This window comes from Carcharhinus amblyrhynchos, chromosome 11 (assembly GCF_965287045.1).
Source record: "Carcharhinus amblyrhynchos chromosome 11, sCarAmb.v2.hapA, whole genome shotgun sequence".
Classification (NCBI taxonomy): domain Eukaryota; kingdom Metazoa; phylum Chordata; class Chondrichthyes; order Carcharhiniformes; family Carcharhinidae; genus Carcharhinus; species Carcharhinus amblyrhynchos.
In genome coordinates this window covers 41579895-41600631 of record NC_137334.1, presented here as the reverse complement: position 1 = coordinate 41600631, position 20737 = coordinate 41579895, and the positions used below count along the sequence as shown (strand labels likewise).

Below are 20737 nucleotides of genomic sequence, written 5' to 3'. Positions count from 1 at the left end.
GGATTGTTTGCATGGATAGTTTTGATCAGAGGCATTTGTTTGTGACTCACTGTGAACTTAATTCAGCTTCTTATGTTTCATCAGGTTTGAAGACAAATCATTGAAGGTTCAAGAGACATGCACAAATTCATGCAATGTTGAGGTCCAGGTGGATGGCGAGATGTTCATAATTTTTATTCACTGGCAAGGTTGCAGCATCTCAGCAAACAGAAGGGGAGGGGGGAGTGCTCTGCCACAACACTGGCAAACAATGTTGGGGTCGACGACAATTTCAGTGATATAGTGTTTAAAAAGGCATATGGGATAGTTGCCTTTATTAGGTAAGACAAAGAATATAAGAGCAAGGAGGTTATGATGGAGTTGTATAAAACACTTGTTAGGCAACAGCTAGAGTACTGTTTGCAGTTCTGTCATCACACTACAGGAAGGATGTGGTTGCATTAGAAAGGGTGCAGGGGAGATTCACCAGGATGTTGCCTGGGCTGCAGCATTTCAGTTATGAAAAGAGGCTGGTCAAGCTGGGGTTATTTTCTTTAGAGCAGTGAAGGCTGAGGGGGACTCTGATCGAGGTGTACAAAATTATGAGGGACATAGATAGGGTCAATGGAAAGGAACTTTTCACCTTAGCAGAGGCATCAATAAATGGAGACATAGATTTAGGGGAAGGGGAAGAAGATTTGGAGCAGATTTGAGGAATTTCATCCACAAGATGGTGGAAATCTGGAACCCACCACCTGATAGGATGGTAAAGATGGGAATGCTCATAGGATGGGCTGAAAGGCCTTTTGTGATGTTGTAAAAATCTATGACTCTATGAATCTATATACCCAATTGTAGACAATGAACTCAAAATTAATTAACATGACACGCTATTGTTTTGTTTCTCTTCCCACACCTGGTGGTGCACAGGGCAGATTTTCATCAGGTTCCATTGCGAGTTTTACCTGGAACAGGTTGCTAGCCCATCACCAGAAGCTTATTGCTTGAGGGGTGCCACTCTGCATCAAACCTGGCTGACCAAGAGTCTTTCCTACTCTTACTGCCTGTCTTTAGCTTGTTGGAAGGATTTTGCAAGTTGATACTCAACCTGTTGGCTACATTATGCATTCACCTTCCTTGGCCATCAAGTCCGGGATGGAACTCAAACCCAGAGCTTGTGACTCAGAGGCAGGGACACTACTTACTGTGCTGAAAGACCTCCATGATATTCTACACCACAAAATATTCATTGTTATCCAATACATTGACAAAGAACAAAAACAGCCTGGGAAACAGGCCCTTCGGCCCAACGAGCCCACGCCGCCATTTTAACATTACCAGTCCCCCCCCTCCACCCATGACCCTCATCTATTGTTTATGGCCATCCACATTGAGGGAAACTAATTTAGGGACAATTTATTACCTCCAATCAGCCTAATAGCACATCTTTGGGGTGTGGGAGGAAACCGGAGCACCTGGAGAAAACCCACACAAGCATGGGGAGAATGTGCAAACTCCCACAGACACTGGCCCAAATCCATGTGTCTGCACAGCAAACAGGGATAGTCACTGAGCTGTTGTGTTGCCCAGTATCTGGTCCAGTTTAAGCACACACTAATGACATGAAGCACTAGGCTACTCTGAAACATTCAAGAGCAGCCCAAGTACGACCCATCGCGTGTATGCTCCTCGTTGGACAACAAGGCGGACCAACTTAAAACCTGTGAATTAAAAGAGAAAAACATTATTGTCATACCACATCCTTTTACATTACCAGGGGCGTCCCAATGCTAATGAACCTTATTTAAAACAATCTCCTATATCCTCCCATCTCCAACCCACTCATGTGCCTGTCCAAGTTACTCTTAAACAACTCCAGCGTGCCTGCCTCCACCACCTTACTTGGCAGAGCATTCCATACCCCCACTACCCTCTGTGTGAAAAACCTCCTTCTAATATCCGTGTTATACCTCTCCCCCCTCACCTTAAGCCCATGTCCCCTTGTCCTGTGTGTCTCTAACATAGGAAATAGCTTACCTCTGTTTACTCTATCTATACCCTTCATAATCTTATATACCTCTATTAGATCCCCCCTCAGTCGCCGTCTTTCATGGGAAAACAGCCCCAATTTGCTCAATCTTTCCTCATAACCCAGTCCTTCCATACCTCCTCTGCACTCTCTCCAGAGTCTCCACGTCCTTCCGGTAGTAAGGCGACCAGAACTGGACGCAGTACTCTAAATGCGGCCTAACCAATGTTCTATACAACTGTAACATTAGACTCCAGCTCTTATACTCTATACCCCTTCCTATAAAGGCTAACATACCATAAGCTTTCTTCACAACCTTCTCCACTTGTACTGCCACCTTCAAAGACTTGTGCACTTGCACCCCCAGGTCTTGCCGCGTTTCTATACTCTTTATAGGCTTACCCTTTATCATATAACTCCCCCCTACATTATTCCGGCCAAAATGCATCACCTCACATTTATCGGGATTAAACTCCATTTGCCGTATACCTGCCCAATATACCAGCCTATCAATATTCCATTGTATTGCCAGACACTGCTCCTCACTGTCCGCCAATCCAGCCATCTTACTGTCATCTGCAAATTTGCTGATCACACCACTTACTCCCTCTTCCAAGTCATTTATATATACTACAAAGAGAAGAGGTCCTAGTACTGAGCCCTGTGGCACACCACTAGTGACAGACCTCCAGCTAGAAAAGGGCCCTTCCACTACTACTCTCTGTCTCCTCTTAGCAAGCCAGTTCTCAACCCATCTAGATACCTGGCCTTGTATCCCATGAGACTTAATCTTTTCTACCAACCTACCATGAGGGACTTTGTCAAACGCCTTACTGAAATCCATATAGACGACATCAACGGCTCGTCCTTCGTCGACCGTTTTTGTCAACTCCTCAAAAAATTCTACCAGATTCGTAAGGCAAGACTTCCCCTTTACAAAGCCATGCTGCATATCCTTAATCAGATTGCAATGCTCTAAGTGCTCATACATCCTATCCCTAAGAATCCTCTCCATCAACTTGCCTACCACTGACGTCAAACTCACTGGCCTATAGTTACCTGGATTATCCGTCCTACCCTTTTTAAACAACGGTATCACATTCGCTATCCTCCAGTCCTCTGGGACCTCACCTGTGTCCAAAGAAGAGACAAAGGTTCGCGTCAGAGGCCCAGCAATTTCATCTCTCACCTCCCTAAGCAGCCTAGGATAAATGCCATCAGGCCCCTCAGATTTATAAGTTTTAATGCTACCTAAAAGCCCTAACACTTCTTCCCTCGTAATCGATAGTTCCTTCAATTGGTCTAAAGCTCCCCCGAAGACCTTACCAGACATCAAGCCCCTCTCCTTCGTGAATGCCGACGCGAAGTATTCATTCAGGATCTCCCCCATTCCCTCGGACTCTAAGCACAATTCCCCTCCTCTGTCCCTGAGGGGACTGATTTTTCCCCTAGCCACCCTTTTGTTCCTAGTAAAATGCCTTTGGATTTTCCTTAATCCTACCTGCCAAAGCCATTTCATACCCCATTTTTGCCCTCCTAACTCCCCTTTTGAGATCCCTCCTACTCTCTCTGTATTCCTCCAACGCTCTCTCCGTTCCCAGCTGCTTAGACCTAACATAAGCCTCTCGTTTCTTCCTGACCAGGTCCTCAATATCTCTAGTAATCCACGGCTCTCTAATCCTACCTTTCCCATCCTTCCTCCTAACCGGCACATGCCTTTCCTGCACCCATTGCAGTTTTCCCTTGAAAGACTCCAACATACCTAATATGGACTTGCCCTCCAACAGCCTACCCCAGTCTGTATCCCTAAGCTCCTGCCTAATCCGGCTGTATCTAGCCTTCCCCCAATTTAGCACCCTCCCCTTAGGACAGCACTCATCTTTTTCCATTAGTATCCTAAAGTAGACAGAGTTGTGGTCACTATTAGCCACACGTTCACCTACTGCAACCTCAACCACCTGACCCGGCTCATTGCCCAGAACTAAATCCAGTATAGCCCCCTCTCTAGTTGGGCTATCTACATACTGCTCCAAGGACCCTTCCAATACACATCTTACGAATTCCTCCCCATCTGAATCCCCAGCTCTAGGGACCTTCCAATCCACCCCAGGGAGATTAAAATCTCCCACTACAACAACCCTGTTCTTCCTACACTTATCCAAATTGTCTCTACATACACCCTCTTCCACTGCCCGCGGGCTGTCGGGCGACCTATAGTACACCCTTAGCATAGTAATCGCTCCCTTCCTATTCCTCAACTCCACCCACAGAGACTCAATTTCTAATCCTCCCTCTGCACCGCTGTGATCTGCTCCCTAACTAACAGTGCCACTCCCCCTCCTCTTTTCGACCCTCCCCTGTCATGCCTAAAACATTTATACCCATGATTTTTTTTCTCATGTTTATTACGCTTATCTTTTGAGGTTTATTAATGTTTGTCCCTCAAGCATGTACTAGAATCATGAATAACTACACCAAAGAATTTTACTAAGTTGATAGAATAGATGAAACCACTAGTAAAAGGTTTATGTGGGATAGTTATTTTCATGACAGTGGTTCTTAAAAAGACAAATGATTTTAATAAAATTGATCCCTTCTGGACGCATTTAAACAATATTCTCTATTTTATTAACCAGCAGTGCTGGTAATCACAATTCAGCTGATATTATCCTATTATGCTGAGCCTCACCTTCTACATCATTTCAGCTTTTTAACAGAGATGATTAATCCCTCTAGAATTATGAAGTCAACAGAATTCCTATCAAAATTCAGAAAATACATTAATATCAGCAAATCAATAATTTCCTTTACATGCATTCTTCATTCCTTCCTTTAAACAGGCCCCTTCAGTTTGCAGAGTGAGTCATTAACTTCCTCCAGACTTGAAAGAAATGCTATTTGATATCCACGCATGCATAGGAATCTGATGACTTCCTAAAACTAGACCTTCTGTTAACACAAAACTAGCCCACAAATGAATTTGTCACAATTATTCGATCATAAACTTTGCTTAATAATTTGGATAATATTTCATTTTTGCATTTGGTTTTTCCTAGATGTTGCAGTAGGAGTACATTTGACCAGCTTCATTGAAGACATGTGTCACAAAAGGCAACGCAATGAGCCTGAACTTTTGTGAAGTGGCTATCAATGTCAAATTGACACTCCAGTCCTACTTTCCAATCTCAAAACCTTTCAATCCAATCTTGTCCAACCTTCCAACTCAGACTGGGTGAGCATTGTGTAGGGTAGTGCATGCCTGGAGCCTTCCGTTCAAGGCTACAGAGTCAGAGACTATGCTCCCATTTTTGCTGCACTGGCTGCCATTGATCAGGTGAGCCTAAAGGCCCAGTCACTTTCACACCAAGAAGTAGGTAGATCTGAAGAAATTATTAGAATTTGGTTTGGGGGAGGGGCTTTCATGAGGGATCGGGCAGTTGGTGAGGATTGAGTTGTGAGGGGGGTGGGAGGGTTGGGCTTCCTGGGGGATCAGGTAGTCACGGATGAGACAGGCAACAGTTCAGGCAGTCACAGTGTGGACAATGGTTGGTGGTTAGATGTTGGGCAGGTTGGGCAATCGGTGGGGGGAGGGGTGCAATGGTCAGATGGGGGGGTGTTCAGTCCACTGGACTGATGCTGAGGTCAGTCAGGCTGGGCTTGGGAGAATATTTTGGGGTTGCAGGAAGTCCTGTGATCAGAGGAGGGAAGGAAGAAGGCAGAGGTGGAGTTTATCGGGTGGGTTGGAGGGAGACCATTGGGATAATTGGGTAATTCTCATGGGGGAGGGTCAGTGTGAATCTGTATAATAGTTACCCAGAAGCTAGAAGTGGTTTTAATTCTTCTAACTTTTTTCTAGATAATTATTGAAATAATCCAGTCAGAAACATCTCAAATTTGTGATTCAAATCACATTTCCAGATAATTCTCAGTGGTGGACAGTCGCCCATTCAAAATTTGCACTTCCCAGACAATTACAAAGCAATCCTTACCTGGGGATATCTGTGTAGAATGGTGGGGGGTTGCAAATTCCCCAGTGCAACTTTGGGGTACATCACAACAGTCATGAGGGGTCAGAAGCGGGCAGGACAGGCCCCCGAGTACGCAAACACCCCAAACCACCATCACCCCCCTCCCCTCTAGCCCCCACCTAATTCTAACCAATTATACTGCCCTGGAGTTGAAATGTTACTGCTCAATCCCAATGATTTACCAGTGTAATAAGATAATAAGCTCAGAAGAAACAGGAGCAGCAGTAGGCCATTTCACCTAACAAAATTGCTCCACTAATAAGATCATGGCTGATCTAATTGTGGCTTTAACTCTGCTTTCCTGCCTATCCCCCATAATGCCTGATTTCCTTATAAATCAACAATCTGTCTAATTCAGCCTTGAATATATTCAATGAGGCAACCTCCACTGCTCTCTGTGCAAGAGAATGCCAACAAATCTCTGAGAGAAGAAATTCCTCCTTATCGCTGTCTAAATTGAGAAGCCCCTTAGTATACAACTATGTCCCTTAGTTTTAGATTCTCGCACAAGAGTATACATCCTTTCAGCATTCATCCTGTCAAGCCCTTCAGAATCTTATATTTCAAATTGGTCACCTCTCATTCTTCTAGACTTAGATGAGAATCGGCCCAATCTGATCAACCTTTCCAAATTTGACAACCTTTTAATTTCAGGATTCAGCCTAGTAAACTTGCTGTAACTTCTTCCAATGCAAGTACGTACCTGAACTGCTGTGGAGTTGCAATCAGGGTTAGATCCGATCTCGCCCAACTTCATCTATAAGGCTGTTTATTTGTACTGCAGCATTAAGTTGGGGGGTGGGGGGGACTTCCTGAACTTGTTCTCATGTCAATTGACGGCATTAATCTTGGCACACTCACCTTGGTACAGACTAATAATAAAGTACAAGTTACCCATTTTTAGGCCTGTGCAGTACTTAGCCAATTGTAAGTTCTTATATTTAGTCCACCTATCATTTAGCAACTGTTCCCTCTGTAAAATATACTTCTAACATTTCAGTAATGATAAAAATACATAATCAGGGTATTTCGGTGAATGAGATTCTCAACTTCCAATGCACAGAACTTATTATAATATTTAGTTTAAAGATGGAATATTTTGGCTGAAATATTTAAGAAAAAGTCCATGGGACTCAAAATGATGCCTCTGTGATTAAGAGTCCCATTATCTATGAATTGAGTTGCCCAGGCTTTGCAGCATAACACATTTGATCTAACCTGAGAGGAAAGCACGCACATAAAATATCATTGAGCTTGCAATCACAGATTAGGATGTAGGATGAATTATTGCCAGCTAATTCTGTTTTTCTATGTGCTACCGTGCTGCACTGAAATGCTATAGTGGAATTCCCATTACAATGCCACTTGGTGACATTACTGACAACACACAAATGCGTACATATTGGAATTCCCACTAGAGATGCTTACATTGCAGATTTCAATGCAGTGTGAGACGACATAGTAAATTCCTGCCTCTGACCAAAAAGGCTACTTGTTCTATTCCTACAATTTATTTTAAAATAGTGTTCGTGATTAATGTAGTTTTCTACACCATTAGTCACTTAGAGAACAGAACTTCAGTTTTGTTGTAAAAAGAGACATCCTATCAAGCCTTTCGTCTTGCATTCAATAGGGCATACGCAAGAATGACAAATTTCAAAGGGTGCCACACAAGTATGTCTAAGAAAAGGGTGCTATTAGCTGTAAAGTTAGCTCCAATTGGTTGAAACGTTGCCATAGAGAATGCAACAGGGTGCTATTATTCTCCATTCTTTTGTTTAATTCAAAAAAAGGTGCAATGCCTGGACATAATCCTTTTGCCTGCAGTGGACACGTCTCTGCATTTGAACATCTGTAGTCTCTAGCAAGCATATGAGAGCCACATTGTGAGTTGTTGGTGCAATTCTTAGCACACTCAGGATTGGTCAGTAAGTGCTGTCCAATCGCAGAATCAGATGTAATGTTAGAAATTATGTTCTGAATATTGCAAGCACAGACTGGTTGAGTACAGTCTTTGCTCTGTCAGTTGTGAACATGCTGCTTGATACAATCTGCCAGTCATTGGGATGTATGCCCTTCGTATTATATGTGAACTTCAAGTGAGACCTGAGTTTTGTTTTTTAAAAAGGGGCACCACAAACCCAAGATGGCTGAAGATGTAAAGTCAGTCACTGGCTGAATTGCTGAAAGGTGGGTAGTGTTTGTTGGAAGTTGAATAAAAGAAAAAGCAGCAAGCATACACAGTGCCCCTGCAAATTAATCGTTTTTGCAGGTATCTGCAAACTGCAGACTCTCTCTGTTTGACTGTGAAATTCATCCCCAATCAGCCAAAGAATCACAGTTGAAAAGAGATGGGAAGATTCACTGCCAAACTACAGAACACTGGAATTAAAAGACCAACTATTCGCCTGTTGAAGTCAACTCTACTGAAGCCTCGAAACTGACTATTGCCGACTGAAGTCAATTCTACTGAAATCTCGAATTGTAATGATGGCAACACTTCATCCTCCAGTCTTTGTGAGTCAAAGACTGTTTCTGTATACCTTTTTATATGTACTTACTTTGAACTCAATTCTCATTTCTAATTTGTATGAATGTATATGCATGTGTTATATCATTTTTTCTTTGTCTTTTAGCAACTAATAAACTCTACCTTTAACTCAAGAAAGCCTGGTTAAATGAGCTCCCTTTTAAAACATAAACATTCAGTTCTGGATACAGGTATCCATGAAGGCAGATGCTTTTTGGATTAAATCTCGTTGCTATCAGCACAGGGTGTTGAATAAGAACAGGGAGCCAGTTCATCCCTCCTCACCCGGGTTTGTAACAATTTGGGGATATTCCAACTGGATGATGAGCAATCGAGGGGTCTCACCTGGATCAACAACTTTGGGGAATTTCACTGAGTGTGGGGGAGGGGGTGAATAATGGTCTTAACAATAGGCAGTGGCAGATTTTTAAGGAGACATTTATCCTGGTGAGTGGCCAAAACTTTGGCAGATGGAGCATAATGTGGGAAAATGTGAACTTGTCCACTTAGGCAGGAAGAATTGAATAGCAGTAAGCTATTTAAATTGAGAGAGATTACAGAATTCAGTAGTGCAGAGGGACTTGGGTGTCCTGGTAACGAATCACAAAAAGTTAAAATGTAAGTGATGAGAAAGGCAAGTGGAATGTTGGTGTTTATTGCCAGGGGAGTGGAATATAAAAGTAACGAAGTTTTACTGCAGCTGTACAAGGTGTTGGTGAGACCACATCTGGAATACTGTGTATGGTTTTGTCTCCTTATTATAAAAAGGATTACATTAGAAGCAGTTCAGAAAAGGTTAAGTTGACTCATTCCTGTGCTGAAGGGCTTATCCTACGAAGAAAAGTTGAACAGATTATCTTTGTTCCCATTTGAGTGTAGCAGAATGAGAGGTAATCTTATTGAAACACACAAGATGCTGAGGGGACTTGACAAGGTGGAACTAGGGGATAGAGTTTAAAAATAAGAGGTTTCCCTTTTAAGATGGAGGTAAGGAAAATAGACTGTGAAATTACCTTCCTGGAAAGCTATGGAGACTGGGCCATTTAGTTACGAATAAGTTAGATGGATTTTTGACATATGAGGGAATCAAAGAATTACTGGGGCAGACAGACCACAATCAGATCAGCAACAATTTTATTGAAAGATATAGTAGACTTAAAAGGTCGAATGGCTTATTCCGTCTCCTAAGTCGTATTTTCCTATGTTCCTATGAACACTCCTGAATGTGTTGAGAATTACACTGACAACCAATTTATGATTAATAGTCAGGCTCACATTGTAGCTCACTTACACTTACCACAAGCCATGCATACTCATAGGCAGGAACAAGAGCTCTGTGGGCAAAAGGAATGTCCAGTCATTGAGCGATTTTTTGAATTAAACAGAAGCTTGGGGGATAATTGCTCCCTGATACATTCTCCATGCTTATGCCTCAACCAATCAGAACTAACTCACCAACCAATCTGCACTCTTATCTCATGCAATATAAAGTGTCTTTGAAATTTGTTACCCCTGTATCTGTCCTGATGAGTGCAAGATGAAAAGCTTTGATAGAATATCTTTTTTCTATACCCTTAACAATTAGTTTACCTCTAACAAAATCAGTTTCTCCCTACAAAGCTGAAAACCCTAAGCTCCTCTATCTTTCTTCAAACTCATAGCCACGGGGGGTAGAGATCAATGCCATGCCTCTTCTCTATACTGCTTCCAGCATTTGACTGTTTCTCTTTTGTTTCTTAGTGAGTGGAACTAGATGCAGTTCAAGCTGTGATTAAATCAGAACACTATTAAATATGATCACATCTCCTCTAATTTTATATTCTATGATGTTGGCTGTGTAGTCAACATCCTATTGATTTTTGTTTATTGCTGCATTGTGTTAGTCGTCTTTACATAGCCCCAAGTTTAGTAAAAATCTTGTTTTCTTTCAGATTTATCTTTACTCATTTGAGTACCAATCATGGAGTATGCATTTCATTTCTTTCTCCTTCTTATGTATAACACTTTACATTTGTCTGCATTTTATTTCAATTGTCATTATGCTACTCACCTTCATATCTTTGCAAACTCACTCTAATTTCTGAGTTTTCTTTTCCAACTCACTGATCCTTTGGTATAAATTGTCAGTTTGACTACTTTGATTTGAGTTTCTGAATCTAGGTCATTTATGTAAATTAGAAATTAGTAATCACAATGCCAAACTCTGAAGTGCTCCACTCAATAATTTCTCTCCCACTCTGATATAACTTCCCTGCTGCGTATTTGTTATTTCCTATCCTTCCACAAGTTTCTGATTTACCATGAATTCCCACAGCAATAGATTTAATTAACAGCCTTTGCATGAAAATTTATCAAAATCCTTTTGGAAGTTATGTTACACTGTGCCATTGGGGTTTCACAGTCCACATGGACTGCCACTTTCTCAAAAAAGTTTAACAATTTGAGCAGACAGAATCTTCCCCTTCTGAATTCATGTTGGCAACTGTTTATTGGATTGTTATAATGTAAATGGTCCACATGTTTACTCCTAAATTATTCAATGATTCTACATTATTTATTTCCTATCTTGCTCTTTGTTTTCTATTTTTCTGTAATGTAAATGTGCTCATTATGTAATACCGCTAAAATGATACCCCACATGGCAATAATAAACTGTCAGCTGCAATGCTTAACTATTAGCCACTTCACCAAGAAATAAGCTGGTGACATTTGCAAATGGAGGTTGCTGGATTTTTGTTACACATAAGCCATAATTTAGCTGAATGACAGAAAAGGCTTGAGAAGTTGAATGGCCTTCCCCTGTTCTTATGTTCCACACTCAGGCTTCAACTGAGAGTTACAGTTGCCTATCCTACCTAGCTGGTTGTGGGAAAAATGTGCAAGTCTAATTATCAAGATGATCTTTGCCCATGCAAATTGAAATTGTTGTTTGTGAGACCAAGAGGGTTGGTTGGGTTTGGTGGGGTACAGGGGCAGTGGTTATGCTGTTGCCTGCACTAACTTTGGTTTCGAAGCCTTATTTTTTGAGACGGTCTCCTGCCAAAAGTGAAACCAAAACTTTGGTTTTCTGGGAAAGGGGGACTGCAACTTTGGATTCCTAAACATGACATCAGACATCTGGGAAATCAAACTGTGATGTACTTGGGTTCCAAAGGAAAGGAAAGCGGGTTGGGGAGGCTGTGGGAAAAGCTCTCCAAGTAAAGATAGAGAGAAGTTGCTATCAGAGGCAACTTGATGACCAAATTTTGCAGGAAGAAAAGGACTGGTAACTTTACCTCAGGAAACCACATTCTCCCCATGTCTGCATGATTTCCTTTGGATGCTCCAGTTTCTTCCCACAATCCAAAGATGTTTAGGATAGGTGGATTGACCATGGTAAATGCATAGGTTTATGGGGTTAGGGCAGGACGGTGGTCTGGGTAAGATGGTACTTTGGAGAGATAGTGCAAACTCAATGGCCAAATGGCCTCTTTCTACACTGTGGGGAATCTATAAAACATTAGAGTTATGAAGGAACTTGCACTATATGTGTTAAGGGGACTGTTAGTAAATCTGTGAGACCTATTTTTGCTTTATTAGCTACTTAAAATATAATTTGTAGTGAAATCTTGTCCATCTGTTTCTGCCATTGGAGTCACTTGGTCAGTTCAGTTCTTTAGGTCACTGGTCTCAACAATAAGAAAGTCAAGAATAAACAGGTAGTATTTTGACAAAGGATCTGTGTTCTGAAGATACTCATGAGCTGAACTGTCCAGCTGGTGAAAATAAGAAAGCCTGGATAAGCTAGAATGTGTTTTTAAAAATTGTTGCAAATATTTATTGAAAAGATGTAAGTCAGTGAAACTGAAATAAATTATTTAACACTTTAGATGGATGTCACAGCTTCATGGAGTGAACATATTAAGTAGTGGCTCAATGAACACTTTCTCAACGAATATGTACACAGAAAATGAATTAAAGTATTATTTTTTAGCAGCCAGAGATCTCTTACATCATTCAAAGTGTGTGTTTAAGATGTCTAAAATATACCATCTGCCAAAGCAATTTACTACATGTTAATAATGATGAATCTTTTGAGCACAAATACAGGAACTATGCAATCATATTCCTTGGATATGCTAAAACTGTTTTTATTAATATTAAGCTTTTCAGTAACACTGCTCTTGACCTCAAAAATACAGAACAAACCAATAACATTAGCATTCTTAAAACTAAATAAAAGTGTGCAAACACACAATTTTAATGTGACAAGTTAATTAATTATATGACCCAACTTAAAATGGATTTGCTTTGTGAATAATGTCATTTAAAATTTCCACATAAAACATTTTGAAACATTTTAACTCTTCCTTAGTAAACTCGAATACAAAGTACTAATTGGGTATTCTAGCTACGCTTGCACCTCCAAGTGCAGATCACCCTCTTTATCTCTATTCGGCTCTATCCTACCACTGACTACCTCTTTACTATTTACATGTCAGAAAATTTTAGAGTTCTCTTTTATATTAACTGTCATTAGAAATACTTCCTCTTCACTTCTCCAAACTTATTGTATTTGGTCTGGTTCTTGCATGAAGAATTCATCTTACATGCATCATTGGTTTCATCACATTTCCTATTATCCTATTCATCCAAGGAGCCTGGGATTTAGTTCACCTAACTTTCACCCTTGTTGAAATGTACCAGAAACATCACTTCCTTAAGGATCATCCATTTTCCCACTATAGTTTTTCAAGTGGTATAACCAGTTAGGTGAAGTAAAGTTATTATTTCATTGTAATATTTTTCAGTCTTTCTGAAATGCTCCATAACTTATTGCATGGAAGACAACATAGCATCCAGCATAGTCTGGACGATTGGTACACAAGCCTCTAAATATAGTGTTGATTACTGCAGCATTTATATCTGAATTGGCAATTTCTCACTACAAGCCCTACCATCTTATACTTCTTGTTCTATTGTTAGCCACTCAATAGTCTGGCCTATTGTCCTTATCCTCCCCATAGGTAGCCAGGCTTTAAACTTATTAGAGATTAAGTTGGAACATTATGTTCCAAAGCTGCACATTGGAACATAATAAAAAAGAAATAGGAGCAGGATAGACTATTTGACCCTTTGAACCAACTCTGCCATTCAACAAAATCATGGTTATCTGATTGTGGCCTTAACTCCACTTTTCTGCCTGATCCTATAACTCATTGCTCCCTTGCAGATCAAAAATCAATCAACTTAGCCTTGAATGTATTGAATGATTCTGTGTCCACTTCTGCGTGGGGTAGAGAATTCCAAAGGTTGGTGACCCTTTCAGACAGATTCTGTAAATCATGAATTTATGTAAATCTGGATCCAATGATGTACAATGGAATGCAAGGTAATTTGATAAAGTGGATTCAAAATTGGCTCAGTTGTAGGAGATAGAGTGTGATGACAGAAAACTGCTTTAAGAACATAACATAAGAACATAAGAACATAAGAAATAGGAGCAGGAGTAGGCCATCTAGCCCTTTGAGCCTGCCCCGCCATTCAATAAGATCATGGCTGATCTGCCGTGGCTCAGTTCCACATTCCCGCGAAGCCAGTGTCCAGTGACGTACTGCAGGGATCTGTGCTGTGTCCCCCATTATTTGTCCCTGTTATTAATGACATTGATGACTATGTGATGGGTTTGGTTAGCAAGTTTGCAGATGACACCAAAATTGGATGTGTGGAGTAACAGTGAGGTGGAATGTATTAGGCTACAAGAAGATATAGACGGAATGGTCAAATGGGTAAATAAGTGGCAGATGGAATTTAACCATGAAAAGTGTGAGATGATACACTTTGGAAGGAATAATTAAACAAAGTACTTAATGAATGGTAGGACACTAAGAAATTCTATGGAACAAAGGGATCTTGGTGTGTTTGTCCACAGATCTCTGAAAGCGGAAAAGCATGTTAGTAGGGTGGTGAAAAAGGCATATGGGACACTTGCCTTTATCATCCAAGGCATAGATTACAAAAACAGGGAAGTCGTGTTGGAATTGTATAGAACTTTGGTGAGGCTACAGCTACAGCAGTATATACAGTTCTGGTTGCCACATTATTGGAAGGATACACTGGAGGGACTGTAGAGGAGACTTACCAGGACACTGCCTGGGATGGAACATTTAAGTTATGAAGAGAGATTGGATAGGCTGGGTTGTTTTTGTTAGTGCAGAGAAGACTGAGGGGAGACCTAATCGAGGCGCACAAGATTATGAAAGACATGACAGAGTGGATATGGATCAGCTGTTCCCTGTAGTTGAAGGATCAATTATGAGGTGACATTGGTTCAAGGTGAGGGGCAGGAAGTTTAGAAGGGGAAGTGAGGATAAACTTTTCTGTCCGGGGTGGTGACAATCTGGAATACACTGCCTGGGATGATAGTAGATGTGGGTTGCCTCACATTCTTTAAAAAGTATTTGGATGAGTACTTGGCACATTATAACATTCAGGGCTATGGGCCAAGTGCTGGCAGACAAGAATAGGTGGGAGTTCAGGTGTTTCTAAAATGTCAGCACAGATTTGATGGGCCAAAGGGCCTCTTTAGCGCTGTATGATTCTATGATAATGGAAGCTCTTAAATGGAAATTATCTAAAGTTGGGTCTAGACAATTTCAAATGATGGAGCTGTGATTATTTCCTTTGGCAGCTTGATATTATGTGCAATGTTCCTTGCGAGAAAAAGATTGTTGATATAGTGTCTTGTAGATAAATGGTCTTTTTGCTTGCTGTGACTTCCATCAACTTCCCACCGCTGCTTTTAACTGCAGGTCTCCATCACTCTTCTCTCAGGCTCTCTCTAACTCTCACTGACTCCCCAAGATGCTTTTTAACTGTGGGTCTTCAATCTTGTTCTCTCTTAGGCTCACTCATTTTATAACTTTGCTTTTAGAAGGTTGTTAGATGACGTTGAGCAGTTTGCCATAATTGATTCCCAAAGTAGGAATGTGGTTTTCATCTTTTTATGCATTAACAAACTGTTATTGTCCCACTGCTATTCTGCCATCATTTATCCCATTTCCTATTAAAAGGTATTCAAAGTGCTTGACTAAAACAGGTGAGAGTTTGGGAATTCATGTAACTCTGGATCCAATGATGTACAATGGACCCCAATGATATTTTAACATCCTGCTGGTCAGACTGATCACCATGATTCAATAAAACCTTTCATCCTATTTATTTTTACTGGCATCAAAACACAATGAATTCTATTTCAAGAGGTGTTGCAACAACAGTATCGTAATCTACCTTCCATTTCTCTACCTCTTGAGAAGTCTCAAGAAAGTTGTGACCCATAGTCCATACCTGCTAAGGACCTCCAAGCACCCAGTGCCACTCTCATATCAGCACAAACCCCAACCAAGGCATCTCCATGCTAGCAGATTTAGATTGCAAAATGCACAGGACACAACTCGGCAGAAACAAAGAGCACGTGGCAGTAGTATTGAAACAGTGGAATCTCCCATCCAAAAGATCAACTAATGTACGTCCTGATGGGACCAATTTCAGAAAGAACAAAGAGCTGAATTATAATCAAGGGAACTGTCGCTACTCAATTTGCTGCAATTGCCAGATAGCAATGGTCTTGATCACTATCTGCACCTGTACAGCACAAATGAATGGATTTGCAGAACTGCCTGGCAAGAGGCAGTTCTACAGATACAAGCAGCAGGGCTGCATGGGCAGGGCCCTAATGTCAGTTGTAGCATCGCTCTCATTTGATAGCAGACCGCTGTGTAATAGGTCTATTCATTTTTGCCTGGACCAAATTCTAGCCTCTGTTTTCCATATGCTTGATTATGTTCTAAAAGGTTTATTGAACTCACACTGATCAGTAGGTGAAGCAATTTCCAGTTGTAATGACAAGGCTGGAATTAACATGGGTGACGTTACTGTATCCCAGAATCACAGTACCACACACACGCACACACAGGCCTTTATACTCAAATGATATATATGTGCCAAAAAACATATAAAACGTAGCAGCGGTGAACACAGCTATCAATTTTGATACCTTCAGTTGGGAAAGCATTACAAGTTGGATTACTATCCAAATGAGCTTTGTGTTCATGATAATGCCTACAAACATCAACTGAGGTCTGACAGCATGAGGATGAGTCATTTCTTTCTTTCAGCGACCCTGGGTCTCAGCTTTATTCGAGTTTCACTCAGTTCTTTAGGTCCGAACCGGGCGGTCCTAATGAATGAATGAAGTGACCATGATCTGGAGTACACTGAACAATTTATGGAGGAAAATGTTATCTTTATCTCAACAACAAGTAATTTGGGATGCAGTTAAGTGATTGCAGTGGACAGTATGTTCTCGTTAGACGTGACAGCAAAGAAAAGCAGTCCGTAACTGCAGCTTCGACTTGAGTTAATGAACCAAGTTCAAATTCCAATCTTTCACAAGGTTTTGTTACCCTTATTTTCAACTGCGTTGTTGAGCGAGCAGGAAAGAAATGTGTTCAGAAAGAAGCGGCATCAACAGTACCATGGGACGAACATGCAGAATCCCTAAACAGAGCCAGAAAGTAGTCAATTGTTTCTTGAATCTATTTAATAAATTTGATCTAGAATGATCAATACTATTTTTGTTGAATGCATACTCCGATCAGCCAACTGTGAAGACCAACATCCAATGGGAACTGGGCAATGGGGAGAGTGAGGAAACAGAAAAAAAACCTTAAAAATTCAGAAAGACGTTCTGTTAGTGATAGTTTATCTAAAGATCGAATTAATTTCTTGAAACACAAAATGTTACCAAAATATTTTGCTAGTCAAATATCAGAAAAGTTTTAGTGGTTTGTTGGGTTATTCTGCATACTAGAGTGTGAGATGCTGTTTTAATTCCCATGTCTAATTGAAAGAGAAACAAAGAGAAACTATCAATAGGAAGGTTGCTAATCTCGAATTTATGAGCAGCATGGAAATAGACGTTACAATTTTACTCATGTCAAGAAAGGTCGAAATTGTGGTCGCAAAGCACTTTCTCACGTTTTGCCGAAAGTGCAAGTTGCAACAACAAGGGTGGCACACTAGCATGTGAACAACTGGCAGAAGCAAACGCTAAGACAAGCCCTTTTTCAAAATATTTACTTTTCTCTGCAGTAAAACAGATATTGACGCAAAGTGAAATGCTGAACTTTGGAGCGCCGCCTACTGTCCCGAACGCTTGGAGAAACGATTGTCGAGATGAATGGCAGAGTTGATGTCTTATCACTTCTGGCACCATAAATCACTTCACTTGCAATAAACAATTTCTACGTCACACTCAGTGTTGTGCTCTTGGGAATCATTTCCAAACGATGCATTTCAAAGGCATCATGAGCCTCTTCTATTGTCATTGTGTCAGTGACTTCTGCACATTTCTGTAATATAAAAACTCCAAGCAAGTTCTTTGACTTGATCCCGCATCATTGTTGTATTAGGGTATAAGATCACATGTTCCATTTCGTTTTTCGATGGTGATAGGGATCGATCCCATGGGGACTAACCAAAATCCGCACCAAGAGTTATCAGAAGTTGAAACATTCCGGGCAAGACACAGCATGAATAAAACGTGCTCTGCATTATTTAGCACGACTGTATACAGTTCAAGATTGGCATACATTATTTGTTTGATGTTCTAGTTTTTAAGAGCTTAAAGAACTCGATTGTCTTTTGCCTTGCATCATAATTGTCATACTAAAACGCATGACTGGAATAAATGTTACGATTTACCGATACTGTGTAACTGGTCAAAGGTGTTGGGGGGGATTTGACTCTAGTGCTTATCATTGCGGGAAATCAGCCAGCGATGCCGGGTTTTATGAATCACCCTGTTCGGAAAGGTTCTGACTGTTTTGTTTTGCTGCTGATCCGGATCAGGAATAGGAAACTATGTCAAACATCACAAACATATTTGTTGTGTCAAACAAAAGATGTCATATTATTTCGCTGAAGCGTGCTTAGACAGTGTTCACGGCAGATGCAAACTATTTTTGTATGTTTTAACTTTTCTTACAATAGTGAAGCAAGGGAAATTTCTACCTCAGTTGGACCTGCTGATAATATTTCCTGTCAGAAACCCATTTCCTTTCTTCGTAATCGCATTTTAATCCCCCCTTTGTTAATAATTCTCAAATAAATTACTACTGCTGCCTTAATTTTAAACTGCAATATTTATTCGACTGGTATTGCACAGACTAGCTGGCAAGTGTCTAAATAAATCATTATTAGACGTATTCCCACTCCGATAACCAGTTTCTAGAAACTACATAAATCAGACTGCCATGCAAAGGATCAACTGACAGACCTTCGTTGCATTTTTTAATTTAAAATATTAGAGGGACTATTTTCATATTGCGTTTTACCCAACACGGACACAAACTGAAGTGAGGTAGAATTTCATATATGTATTACATATATACAGGTGAGAAAGAGATCGATTTTTAAATACCCAGACATGTGAGTTGGTTATTACATCAGGTTTGCCCAGATAAACAAATTAGGTGAAAGTGGTGCCAATATAGGCCCGTGCACCGCATCACTGATTTCACCAATTAACTGAAGAACTGATGATTGATGAATTAAATACTGTAATAACAAAGTGTACGCTAATCCTTTACATGATGAAAATGTTTTCCTTACACATACTGTGAAAAAAAACCAATCTTTATTTCAGTTGCAACGTTGAAATGAAATGTTCGTCGTTTTATTTAATGAACGTCGGGGCAAGGGGTAGGGAGAGAAAGTGTTCTTTATTTTTTTCTGGTAATTTTATGGCATTTTTATCACTGTCATCTTTAGTACAGATCCTATACATTCTCAGTGACTTCTTCGGATTGTAAACTGTCTGAAACAACCTCCTGGGCTCTTTCACGCAAGGTGATCTTACCTGATAGGCATCAGGGATATTAACTGTCTGCCCGTGTTCAGCCACATAACCAATGATTCCTTTTCCCCAGGGCACCTGCACTTCGTTGGAGTTTTCCATACTGCACGAGGGCAGCACTGTGGTCCCTGCGTGCACATCAAAGAATTTGGATACTAGAATCTTTTTGTTGGAAGTTCCCTCCACAAGGAACAAAGAACATCGATCCGCATCAACTAGGATACAGACAAAAATGAGGATCTTGTAGCTCAGGCTGGTCAGGTCCAAGTCGTTGGAAATGTCTTTGACAAGTTCCAAGAAGAATTCTCTCTCATTGGTGTCCCTGAGTTCGTATTTATAGTCGATCGCCGTCGGAGCGTATTGGGGAATGTTGACCCGAGATTCCAGTAAGGCGCTCAATATGTGAGCTGTGGTGGGAGGTAGCGAACTGGCCTTCCTGAGGAGAGCTCGCCTCCTCATGCTGGACAGTGGTTCCTTGTCTCTGGAGTTGACATGTTCGTCGTAAGTCCTGTTGACGGTCAGCGCCTTGGACCTGGCAAAATGTTTCCTGAGCTCTCTCTGAGAAGGTCTCCTCTGCAGCCCGTCTCCTTTGGTCGCCCAGCACTCCTTGGCAGGAAGGTTCTTCTCCCCTGAAGTGGGAGTTGGCGGGGTTTTGCTGAGATGAAGCTCTTTGAGCCATTTTTCCACTGTGCTGGATTTGCCTTTCCTCAGCAGGTATTCTTCGAAAAGATCCGGATGATTATCCAGAAAAGTTTCCACTTCGGAGAAGTCTAGCTTTGTGGAACTCGACATAGCTGCGACTCGTGAAGTCTTAGCCAACGTAACGAATTATGCCCCACAGAAATATCATAGCAGCATGACCCTGTATTTAACCTGTTTGAGTCCAGTAGTCTACAGATTAAAATTCGAGCATGTTTAAAGTGAATAATCGCTTTAAGTGCCAAGCTGCATTCTGGAAGGTGGATACAACCGCACTAACTTGTGGGTGAAATGATCTCTCCCTGACAAATGATGTGAGCAGGCTGCTGTTTGATGCCTTCTGGTGTCTTCCTGAGAAACAGATGACAGTCCAGTCCGTTCTGTTATCTTCCCATGCTGGGAGTGCTGGAGCTGCGTAAGAAGGCACGGTAATGACAGACAAAGCGTGGATCCTCCCGATCCACTGACGTAGGCGGTCACTGTTTGCAGGCGAAGTCTACTCTGATCATATAAAAACAATTGCTTGACTGGTGCAGCAAAATCGAAGTGTTATTTCCCATGTCCTTACAAGGATA

At 41.0% G+C, this 20737-nt stretch overlaps 1 protein-coding gene across 2 annotated transcripts in view; it reads right to left on the bottom strand.

The window, feature by feature from the left end:
- Positions 1-20255, bottom strand: part of pde11a (phosphodiesterase 11a) — a 355582-nt gene extending 335327 nt beyond the window's left edge. For both annotated transcript variants that reach the window (XM_080198223.1, XM_080198224.1), the window contains exon 1: positions 19467-20255. In XM_080198223.1, coding sequence (XP_080054349.1) covers positions 19467-20255 — 789 coding nt within the window. The remainder of the gene's footprint in view (positions 1-19466) is intronic.
- Positions 20256-20737: the final 482 nt, after the last annotated feature.